Here is a 12541-nt window from a genome sequence, read left to right on the forward strand (position 1 = left end):
AACATTAATTGTTGCCTTCTGAAAGGTTACTAGAGACAAACCACACAGATGACAAGGTTTGGTTCTCTGTGGGGAGAGCAGTTGAATTGTATGTTAGATCCTTAAAACTGGTGTTAATGTGCTTTGGTAAAGCATCTTGCTGTGCTTCAAGCTCTAGATGTAAATCCATCTAGAAAAATAGAGATGCCTTGGAATAAGGATGAGGGGAGCTATTTCATTCAATTTCTGCCTTGCTTAAAAATCTGGAGGGGGAGAATCTAGTGCTCAAGGCAAGAGGGATATGTTTACTCTTTTTGGTTTCCAGCTACTAGATCATGGCGAGCAGGCTGCTAGAAGGAAAATGTCACTCTCTATATATTTTATACCTTTTAATTAAAGAATGTTTATAACCACCTGAACACTGCCTGAAACTAATATCACATAAGCTTCATTATGTGTCAGCATCTTTTCTGACTCTTGAGGGCTGGTTGCATCCAGAAAAGCTTTGGTATGATGTGTCTGTTGTTAACTTCTGCCTGTGCCCAAAGTTTTGGATTGTGGTTTGGGCCACTTATTGGGTTATTTTTGAGCTCAGCAGGTACACTTAAAAACAAAACAAACCCCACACTTCATTTCCTCAAATTTGATTTAAGGTTATATTCTCTTTGGTACAGTGAGTGGAAGCAGCAAGAGCAAGCTCAACACAGAGGTGAACATAAGCTCTAAACTCACAATGAGTGAGTGTAATTTCAAGCAGCTTTTTTCACCTGTTAACATTTGCTAGACTGGCTTGCTTCTGTATATGCTCCTGTTTTATGTTTTTAACACATGCTGTTGCAATTTAAAGTTAAATGTGTATCTACTCATTCATCTGGAAAACTGTCATTTTAGAGATTGGGTCAGAAAGTTTACTTCCATGACTAATAATAATTCCATGTCACCAAAGCCTTCTGAAAAGTGTTCAATAGCTTAGCTTGCTTTTAAGGAAAGAGTGTAATATGCTGAGTGAAAATTGTATGTTGTCTTCATGCCCACAGTGGGAGACTCTGCCAGCCCAAGTACAACAGCAGATTGTCAATGTGGACACTTTAGAATGGCAAATCTGAAAGGCGTGCTGGTGGTAAGCCTCATTCTGTCGTCTCTGCTAAGATTTGCACTCCACTCCTGTGATATAGTTAAGACCAATCTTTGTCTTACTTGCTTAACCACCCCCCCGGGGTGGGGGGTGGTGGGGAGCCAGTCCATGTTGATCACACTATGTCAGCAACACCTTATACTCAGTACTCCATGCTTTGCTTTATGATCAGACATGTTTTCAAAGAGCAATGAGGGCACACTGATACTGATCATCTCTCCAGGTGCAGGAGATCAGGCGTACTCATGGTCTGCTCTTGGAAGACAGAAGAGTATCTTCAAATTACTATTAATATTATTTTTGCCTTTTTCAGATGAAAAAAACCCTCTTCATTTAAAAAACAAAACACACAGACTGAAGATCACAAATTTAGTATGTTTTGACTTAGCATCAAGATTTCTTGTGGTTCTTATTTTCAGCTGAATTGCTAGCCGGAGGCTTTTAGTAGCAATCACAGGTACTTAGCACCTTTGAGTTTCTAGATGCAAGTGTCCCACTTCCCTCCCGTCATTAGCAAATCCTTATACATTGGTTATCCCTTTACAAAATATCTTCTTGAAAGATATGCTGTGAAGAACAACACATTAGTACTTGCCAAGAAGTTTAGAAGTGTAATCAACCCACAAATCATACTGAAGAAAATCTCTTCCCTGACCCCCCTGCTTCCTACTCAAAAGTTCAAAAATCTCTTTTCTAAAATGTGTAGTTCTCTGATGGACCACAAAGGAGATGAACTAAAAACATCTCCATATCCAAGACACTTAATATTAACTTATCGAGCTCCTGTTGCAGTAGTAAGTCACTTGCTCTGCTGAGGAGAAGCAAGGGATGCTTCTGGTAACAGATGAGAATCATCCCAGGCACTCAATGTGGACCATGTGCCTCTGAGTGCAAAGTGTTGGCTATAAAAGATGACTTATCTTTGTCTTAAGCATTTGGTAGAAAAAGAAATATGATAGTGCCTAGGACTGAGAGGCAACTTTATTTCTTCCTCTAGCACACCAAGGATCAGCTTTTGATCTTGCTCACAAATGTGTTTTTCCCTACACTATCCTATACTTGGCAGGATTTTTGCAGTGACGGAGGAAGTTTAACAAAATGTCATTGTCTTTGCTCTGGATATAATGTCCATTATCACTGTGGAGTTCAAGTCCAGACAGTACAATGGCTAAAACAGAAGTGTCCAGCCAACAGTAAAGTTGACATTATTGCTAAACCTGGTGACAACTCAGGGTGGTTTCAGTGGTAGAAACCTTAGGGAGAAAGAAGACAGACAGGATAACACACAAACTTAATATAATTTGTGCCTGATGGACAAACAAAAGAGAATGCTGGCAGATAAATACAGTTAACTATAAAAGTAATGCTGTTACGTAGCTTGTGCCTACTGATGCTACCCAGATTATCAGTGTTGCTACTGCACTGTACATAAACACGTACATTATTACAGTCTAACAAAATGCTAAATGAAGCAGAATCCCCTAACATCGATACAGCAGGCAGCTGTGATGCTGGGGAAAACCAAGATGAACAGACTTGAGCAAGCAGCTAACTTGCTTCCTCTCCCCAAGCAGCAGCTGAATTGCCATGGATTAGATGGACCATTAGTCTGACCCAATGGGGCATTTCTCATGAGTGCTTGATTTTGTTCGCAGCAATATTCTTAAGAGCCACTTGGGGTTTGCAGTGCTGCACCACAACTTGATATTGGTGCCTAAGAAACTGTGACAGGACTATGCAAACAGGTCTTGCTTTCTGGGAAGACAGTCTGCTGAACCATGGAAAGGAGCATGATACCAGACCGAGCCACTACTGATACCATGCCCGTATGTTTTTTTTTTTTTTTTCAATTATTCAGTAAACCACTCTGAAACACAGTGAGGGGGTTCCAGGGAGGGGAACTGTTGCTATCCAGTGCCTCCTGTCAAAAAGAGGAAAGGTATGAACAGCAATCTGATTCCTTCCTGGTGGCATGCCAGTCACTTCAGCAGTTTCACTTCACAGTGAAGTACAAGCCCTCTGTGAGAGATCACTACCTTCTTATCAGAGGCATCAGAAGTCAAGTAACACTAGCACCTCAATCAATGCCCATAGTTCATTCATCAGATCACGAATTATGGCTTCTGAGGGGGCAGACCCTCTTCAGTCCTGTTGCTGTGCAGGTGGAAAACTCCAGCAAAAAGGTGTTCAACAGCTGAGAATGGTAAAGTTTTGCAAACTATGCTATTTTTTTGGCCAGGGCTCTAGCAGTACACACAGTGAACACAGCTTCACCAGCTGGCCCACTGTAAATCAGTCATGTCCCTGTGGGAAGTCTGCACTCCAGAAGGGAAGAAAGTGTTCATTACTATAGAAATGAAGGATTTAGAGGAATGGGAGGGGAAGGTGTCCTGTACCCGCAAACTTCTTCCCATCACAGGACACCAGACAGGAGTTCCTGAGCTTGTTACTTGGGCTAGTTAATAGGCTGAAGGTAATATAACAAATGTAATCTGTACCACAGTTATTTGTTGAAGAGATGTAACCTGCTATGCCTTGCATATGCTGGGTCAGAATTCAATCTCATTTTTCACTTATGCTTGAGTGGGACTTGCACAGGTGACTTACTGGTAGAGGCCTAAGGGACGAACGGAGTTCAGAAGTTTTGCTAAAGACTGAGCCAAGGTGGTAGGGCTGAAATTACGTTTGATGGAACGATACTCATGGTTGAGAAGATTTTCCTGTAATTATGTGCATCTCACAAGTTGCTATAGAGAAAGGGATAAAAGATAGTGGAAGAGACAGCAATAAAGGGGAAAATTGGAGTTAAGTCAGCTGGCAGGGCCTGAACAACTTCTTGCACAGCTGGGAGATCCTATTGCCGATTCTGTGAGGAGCTGTTAAAAGCATCAGTGTTGCACACTGGCAAGTGCAGATGGCCCAAGGCGAGTTTGTGAGAGAGGAGATCAATAATTTCTTAAATTCTGCTGCCAGCCTCCCCCTGGCCAGCTCTGGACTCAGCTCCCAGCCCAAGTGGTGGCTCCGAGCCCAGCAGCGCCCTGGGGCTCCTCGGCCCATTGGGATTGTACCCAGCCGTGAGGGAGGCGGCAGCGCGCGGCGGGCCCGGCAGGGCTGCGCAGCCCCTTGTCGCGGGCCGGGAACAGCCCGGTGCTGCGGTTCTCCGCCGCCATGGACCGAGCTGACGCGCGATCGTGTCTCCCCAGCCTGACACCGGCCGTGACGGGCAGCACGGGCCGCCTCAGTCCCGGCCGTTCCCCCCGTAAAGGCTGCGGCCCTTGCGACCCCGCGTCCTGCCCGCGCCCGGCCGCGCAGGCCCGTCCCGCCAGGGCCCGGGGCCCGCCTGGCGCCATGGGGCCACGGCTGCTCCCGGCGCCAGCGCCTCGCCGGCGCCATGACGTCACGCGCGGAGAGGGGCGGGGCTACGGCGCCGGCTGCCGAGGCTACGCGGAGACTTCCGCCTCGGTAGGCCCGGCCGCGCGGCAGCTAGGTGTGCGACCTCCCGCAGCCACTTCCGCCTCGGTAGGTGTCATGGCGGCGGGGCGGGCCCCTCACGTGACGGCGCCCAGCCCGGCGCGGTCTCGCGCGCAGCTCTCGCGGTGCCTGGGCCGCCCCCCCGCCCGCGTCCCCCTCTCGCCCTGGCCGCTCGCGCAGCTGCTCGGCTCTCGCTATATAAAGGGGCGAAGCGGGCAGAGCGGGCGGCTGGCGGCGGCGGCTGCAGCCCCAGGGCCGGCGAGCGAGGCCGGGCCAGGCCGCGGGGCTGCCCGTGAGCCGGGGCGGGACGCGCGGGCGCTGGGGGGACGCAGCCGGGCAGGTTTATTGTTTTAGGGGCGACTCCCCCCACCGCGGTTGGGGGCGTCCCGGGGGGCTCGGGACATGGCGAGCTCGACTAACACAAACCCCGTGGTAAGGACCGGGTCGGGGGGTGAGGGGGGCCCCGGGGGCAGCGCGGGCGGAGGCGGCCGGCGGGGCCCGCCGCCCCCTCCCCCGCCCTGCCTTCCCTCCCGCCGCCCGCCTCGAGCGGTCCCGGCCCCCTCCCCCCGGCCCCCGGCGGGAAGGGGCGGCGGGGGGCTCGGGGCAGCCTCCCCCCGCGGCCGGCAGCCAACTTGTGGCGCCCGGCGCCGGCCGCCTCGGCGGCGGGGAGAGAGCGGAGCCGGCGGTGGCGGGAGCGGGGCGGCGGGAGCGGGGGCGCGGGGCGGCGGCCCGGGGGCGGCGGGGCGGCCCGGCGGGCGGTGGAGCCCCGCGGGGGAGGCCGGGGCCGCGCCGCCGCCCGCGGGCTGGGGGTCCGGCGGGGAGGGGAAGGGCTGGCGGGCGGGGGGCGCCGCCGGAGGGAGCCGCCCGGGGAAGGGGCGAGAGCCCGAGTCAGCGGCGGGGGAGCGCTGCCGCCAGCCCCGCCGCCGTCCCGGGGCGAGGGGAAGCGGCGCCCGAGCCAGGTTTCGTTTTGTGGCGTCGGGGGCGGCGAAGTCCGCCCGGGCTCCGCTGGAGCCATTTTATGTTGCTTTTTAAGAAGGAGACGATGGTTGAAAAGCACTTATCCCAGCCCGGCCGGATCGGCTAAGCCGGGCGAAAGCCCTCAACTCCTCTCCGGCGAGCGAGGCAGTATTTATTTTAAAAAGAGATTAAAAAAATAATAATATACCCTGTCCCCTCCCCGTTCCCTTCTCGTGCTTTCTGCACCTTGGCGGGTGGCTGGCTGCTGCACTTGTACTCACAGAGGTTTGCAACAAGCAGTCACACAGACCTGCGCGGCCACCGAGCCCCCCCGGCCGCCGCTCTCCTCGCCGCTCCTGTCCCCCTTGCGCGCCCCCCGGCCGCGACCCCCGCCCCGAAGCGCTGGAGGAGACAAACCCGGCGTCCCGGCGGCGGGCTCGGCCCCCTTGTTTGTGGCTCTCAGATCCATCATGGCTTCCCTGCTCCTTGTGTTCCTCCTCCCTGTGGCTGCCCTGTTTATATAGAGCTATTGCCGCTCTCTAATATAGACTCTGCGAGGATGGGAAGGTGCTTTCCAGCCCCACGTCACCGCCTCTCCATTTAAACACCACATCAGCCTTTAAATAGGGAGCGAGCCGCGGAGCGCGGGCTGGGAGGTGCATGCGGCCGCGGCGGAGGCTGCGAGCCGGGCGGCTTGTCCTCCGAGCCCGGCTGGGCTTTCGCCGGGGTCCGTTCCCTCCGCGCCCCGCCGGCCGGCGGGGCGGTGGTGCTTGCTGCCGGGGGCGGCGGTGTCCCCCAGCCGGTGTAAATGGACTTGCCCTTGTTTTTACGCATTGCACAAAGACGGTTTTCATCCTCTCCTGCATTTGAAACTCTTTACCTTTTTCTGCCTTTTTTTTTTTTTTCTTTTGTATTGTTTTTTTCGTGCCCCTCGCATACAGCTAGCGCGCGTACCTGTGCTCCCGTAAGGTCTTCAAAGTAGTTCTTCTGCTGGGTGGGGAAAGTAGGGTTTAAACGGTTCTTATCTAGTACATCAAGGAGGGATGTGGTACTTATTTTTTGGTGCTTTGCTACGGTCTGACTACAGCTGTCACCCTAAAAGTAATATTAAAGTTTTGCCCACGGGTAATGGGACTGCAGGTGCTAGTCAGTGATTTCCATGTGTTTCTGGTGACTAAAGCGTGGAAATATTTTATTACAGTCCAGGCAGAGCAAAGGTTTTAGAATTTTCAGTAATATTTGTTTTCACTACAATATTTGGTATACTGCACACCAGTATACAAGAGAAAAACATCCTAGTTTTCCTTTCCGAATCTGAAATTTTACAGACCTGCCTGGGAGTTAGGGTTGTGCAATTGCGAAATAGCATCGTTGCTTTCACATTTTATCAGGTTTTGTATCACAAAATTTTAGGGAAGTAGTAAGCCGTTACATGCAGGGCAGTTACTCAGTAGGATGCGTATCAAATGTGTGTGATCAGAATCTGTTAGTTATACTTCTGGTTATAAACTTCTGGCTTTATTTTTTAATTGCAAGAAAAGGATTGATTTCTGTATAGTAAATTAGAGGTTTTGCATCTCTTTTCTGACTGAGTTATTACTGAATAGCAAAATATGTATGTATTGAACAATCTCCAGAGTGCTCGTAAATATCTTTGATTCAGCAATTTACTAAGACTTGCTTTCTTGCTGCTGTATTTCTGTGCTGGCATAACTTCAGTAAAGTTCTCTTGGAAGGTGTCTGTGGTGAAAGATTGTGTTTGGAATGGCAAAAGCCAAGCTTAAAATGAGCCTGCTTCACATAGGTATGCTTTAGGCTAATTTTCATTTAAGTAGTAAAACCTTGCAATAGTGCGTGGTCAGCTGTCAAATTCAGATCTCATTCAACAGCAAGGATCATGATGCTTACCATATGGTTACCAAAGATGAATAGGAACATTTCTAAATACTTCAGGAAGCTGGCCTTTGGGTCTAATGTGTCCACAGTATTGTGTCAGCATCCAGTCAAATCTGAATGGCTAGAAGTCTGTTCTTCCTAATAAAGGACAAATATAAGATGTTAACAGTTACATGCAGTATAGGATTTTGTAGGTGACAAAGATCATTTATTTGTGCAAGTCCACGGCGACATAATAAAGTTCTAATTCTGATGCTTACAATGTAGATTTTATGTATTACTTCTTTTTTACACACACCTTTGATGTAATTGTGACCCAAACTACTTACCTTTGCAGTTTGTTCTTCCAGCTGTCATGCAGCTTGCTTCCAGCTGTAACTGCACAGGCAGGAGGAAGATGAGTGACATTTCAGAGAGAACTGCAAGAGCAACCAGAAACAAACTGCTGCCAAATGCACAAAGCGTGCCGTGGTATATCTCTCCATAATGTGTTGATTGTTGGAAACCCAAACTGCTAAAATCCCAAGTGTTGTGATAATCATTACAGAGAGATGCAGTTTTTGTAGACTTAAAACTGAAGGAATGTAGGAAGCGTAAGCCCCTGAAGGCATGTGGCATTTCTTAAAATAGCTTAATGGTTGCTCCTTGGATTTGGAGTGTGTGCGTGTGTAGCAGTCTCAGCATACTCGGAGTTTTCTTTACAAGATGCACAGAGAAAGTGAAATATAATCATTTCCTTGTGTTCCCAGAGGGGGAAGTACCAGATTTCAAGTATTTTCTGTGTGTTTGTGGTTGTATCTAATAAATCAGGAATTTTAATTGTTGTCTTTAATCTATAGTAAGTGTTTGGAATAGTGTTTATTGAAGAGCGATTTGAGTATTTTGCTCTTAAAAGAGCTTGAAGTTTACAGCAATGTACTCTTTATGAGGGAGGCACTTTAATATAAACCAGATGAAAGCATGATAATTTTAATAGCAATCTTTTAAAGTTTCCATTATGTTCTCACTGCTTTCTCTGACTGAATGCAGAAATTTACTGGAATGCTTAACTCACCTGCTATCCCATCTTTCGTCTTGTTCAGTGAAGGTATTCCCACGTTTTATTTTTTGAGTAAGCAGTGCATGAAAATAATTTTGTCATTCGACTCCAGAGTCTTAGATGGTTTGTATAAACAGCTTGAGCATCATATAAATAATGCTTAAAGCCAACACTTGGTGTGTATCTAAAACAATACAGTGTGCTTCCTTTTAGAGACTAGGGCTTTAGGCTGTTTTGTAATTTTACTGGATTTGCGTCTGTTGAGGCAGGAGAAGGGTATTGTGTGATATTCTTCAATATGCCACTGTGGGTGGCTCTTGAAGGCATTGCTGCTCCCTCTGTGGAAGGTGTTGCATCAGCCTGGGCTGGATGTTCTGTAGGAATGTACACAAGAGAGGTTTCATCCAGACAGGATTTTTCTGAGTATTACGTAAACATGTATAGGTGAAATCAGACAGACACTGTTTCATTATAAGCGTGCAGATACTTTCTTCACTGTTCCCTTCTTTCTAATGGTACAGCCGTGGGTGTACCATATATTGTGACACTGTGCGATTAGAACAGTGTCCAAAAATTCTGACCCGTCTTTAGGTCCAGTGCACTATGTGGCTCGTGCAGGGAGGTACCTGGACATACAGAGTGCTTGTGGGTTCCGTAACCTGCCTTGCATTTGGCTTACTGCACCTCTGTGGTGCTCTCGTATTTTGGGGGGCTCAGCCACTTGCTGGGGCTGTTGAAAGGTGTGTGGAAAGAGGCTGTGTCAGTGAACATTTGTGCTCTTAACCTGCCTTTCTGCTCTCTTGCTGAACTAATGCTGGACACTAGAAACCAGCATCCTGCTCTTTGAATTTGTTTTTTTCCCTGACTACACAGGGGAAAAAGGAAACATCCCCAAGCAGACTGTTTGGCTGTAGGTTGTATCTGTCAGTTTCTTGTGTCTGAATGTTGGTATTTTTTTTCCTAGGACTTTATAGATTGAGGAAGCTTTGTAAATCTTGCAAAAAATGCCTGACTGTGGAGACAGGAGATGGTAACTGCTGGTGGAAATTACTAGGACTTGTTTGTGTAAAATCTGTTTTATTAGAAAAGTAGACCTAATAGATGATTTAAGGAGAGGAGGATTTAAGGATAAAATGCAATCTCCATCCTGCAGGAATTTCGATGGTAATTTCTGACATACAGGTAGTTCTCTTGACGTAAGTACAGTAATTCACATGCCTGAGGTTAAATTTGTTTATTTGCAGAGTGTGGTTTTGGCATTAAGAAACAGATGCTTTTAATACAATGAGGAACAATATATGGAGCAGGTTAAATGGCATTTCTATGCTAGTTGAATTGTGCAAGCTTTATGCAATTTGTTTAATTATAGAAATAATAGGACTTAATGTTATTAAGTAGAATGTCTTTTTGCATCTGCTATGAATTAATCTAAATTGAAAAATAATCCTGTTAATGATGCTTGGTATTTCTAAGTTACGCAGTATGCAGATTTAAAATACTAGCGCTCAAAAGTCATCTGGCTTTGAAAATCTGTTTTAAATGTCTCTATAAGCACAATTAATGCTGTACTTGAAACCTGGATAGGTGAGCATGCGGTATTGTTTTGAAAGACAAGAATCTGCAAGTAGTCTGGTATGTTTTGTTTCTTCTGAAGAAGTTTTAGACATAGATGCTATAAATGTAGTTTTCAAAGATGGCAAACTTACCGTTACTTGAGGCTAGAAATGTTTTTGGAGAGACAAGTAACAGAAGGATGAATTCTAACATTTCAGCTACTTGATTTGCAGCAGCATGCTTTAGAGCTGAAAAGTAGCAAACTGATGAAATGTAAAATGAAGGAAATAACAGGGTGCTGTCAGCATGACATTTACCGAAATATTGATGTGTGGTCAGTAACACAGTGATATGTTTTGTGGTTTTATTTTTTTTTCCTTCCTGTGTTCGTTGTTTTGTTTTTGTGTTTTTTTCTTTTTTTTTTTTTTTCACTTGTGTGGTTTGTTTGTTTTTTGTAAGAAAAATCACTTGAATATGCACTGATGTGAAATTTGTTTTAAATGCTAAGGACATAATGCACTGAGCAGCCATCAGACCGCTTGGTTCTTAGTTACAGGCTTCCAAATAGGTTCTTCTCTCCCCTTGTAACATCAATGAATTTCTAAGTGTGTGGTTGTTTGCCCTCCCCCCCCCCTTTTTTTTTTAAGGAAAAAAATAAACCCAAACCAAAAAAGAAGCAAAAAACCCCCAAACATTTAAAAGCAAAAATATTCAACTTCTTTTTGCATCTGTTGGCAACACAGTATTTTCCTGGACTAGTAAATCATGTGCTGCTGTTTCCCCTCCATTATTCCATGACACAGGCATAACAATTCCGTAACGTGTGCAATATAATCTTTAGCATATCTGTAACAAATTCAGCACTTCTGGGATGCATCAAGCAACGGTGTAGACATAAAATAAAGGTCTCGAGTGTGTGCGGTAGATTTGTGTAGCTCCCGCACTGCTGGACTAACTGCATGTGCTTGGTGCAGGTTTTCTCTGTGTGTGTTGGAGGTACAGCCCTCCCAGGGTGCCAAACCCACTGCACCAGGACAGAATGATTGTTTTGCATATGTACAACATATCCGATATGTGTGGCGTCATTGGGGATTTACTGCTTAAGCAAGTTATGGGATGGGTAGAGAAAGATGTCAGCTTACAAAAATTGCAGCTACTTTCAGGTTGGTTTAAAAATGGTCTACCCCAGCCCAAGGAACAGTCTTGGTCAGTGAAGTATATAAGCTTCACAGGCTGCAGATTGATTAACCCTAATTTAGAGCTTGTCGGTACTACCTTGCAATTAGATAGCACAGATATTTAAACCCAACCTAAATACCATTTAGGTTTACAGGTATGTGGAGAGGTCTAACCTGTACTGTTGAAAAGATACAGCATGTGCATAGTACAATTATCTTGTGGTCCTATGAATTAAATGTTGTGCTTTAATTGATAAGGTTAAGTATTCTTTTTTCAAAACTGTACCTGCATTTTGAAATTCACAAAGTGGTTGAGGCTGGAAGGGACCTCTGGAGGTCACCTTGCAACCCCCCTGCACAAGAATGGCCACCTACAGCTGGTTGCCCAGCACCGTGTCCAAGCAGCTTTTGGGTATCTCCAAGGATGGAGACTCCACAGCTTGTTTTGGCAACCTAAAGTGAATTGGCAATTCACTTTATCATTGACAATTTAGGCATGAAATCAGCGTAATAAATAATGTATTTGTAGTATTTCCTTCTGAAGAATTTCCAATGTAAAAACATAAGTACTGATTGAAAACAGAAGTCTGTCTAGCCTAATATCCTGTCTTCAATAGTTTCTGTAAACAGATGTGTAGGGAAGAACAGGACATTTACATGAATGCTTCCAGTTTTCTGAGCCTTCAACATTTTTCAGCTCTAGGTCATGCTCAGCTATGTTTGGTTTCTGTTGAACTAACAAGTACTAACAAGTTTCTTTTCTCTGTCTTTATCTAATATCCTTTTGAACTTTAAATGTTCTTTGACATGAATATTTTGCACACATGCAAATACTTTTGCATATTCAGTATGTACACTGGCAAGCAGGAAACAAATTTACTGAATAGAAAACAATCTCCTTTTCTCTGTTTTGAATTACATTCCCCATGGCTTGAAAACTCCATTGCCATAGTTATGTCACAAGAGACAGTGTACAGTCCCTTCCCTTTTCATCTCGTTTGAGCTGTTCTTGCTGATTTATACCTCTTGGATATTTTAGTCACTTGGAAACATGCACTGTATTCCATAATGCAGTTTTCAGAGGTTTTTTGTGGGGGAAAAGCATATTTGAACATTAAAGTTAAAAGTTTCTTTCTAAACAATGCTGACTAGTTACTTTTTTTTTAAGCCTAAATTGTACAGGTCTGTAATTGAAGATGTCATCAATGATGTCAGAGAAGTTTTTCTGGATGAAGGAGTGGATGAACAAGTTCTTATGGAACTCAAAACAGTAAGTTGCAACTGAAAAGGTTTTTTGAATAGACCAATACAGCAATTGGTTTTGGGATCTGC

General features: G+C 45.9%; 1 protein-coding gene across 1 annotated transcript in view; it reads left to right on the forward strand.

Annotated features, from left to right (window-relative positions):
• Nucleotides 1–4746: 4746 nt before the first annotated feature.
• GTF2A1 (general transcription factor IIA subunit 1) overlaps nt 4747–12541 on the forward strand; it is a 31696-nt gene continuing 23901 nt past the window's right edge. Inside the window, exons 1-2 of the mRNA XM_065635101.1 lie at nt 4747–5017; nt 12378–12479. Coding sequence (XP_065491173.1) covers nt 4988–5017; nt 12378–12479 — 132 coding nt within the window. The 5' untranslated portion in view covers nt 4747–4987. The remainder of the gene's footprint in view (nt 5018–12377; nt 12480–12541) is intronic.

Source organism: Caloenas nicobarica, chromosome 5, assembly GCF_036013445.1.
Source record: "Caloenas nicobarica isolate bCalNic1 chromosome 5, bCalNic1.hap1, whole genome shotgun sequence".
Classification (NCBI taxonomy): Eukaryota; Metazoa; Chordata; class Aves; order Columbiformes; family Columbidae; genus Caloenas; species Caloenas nicobarica.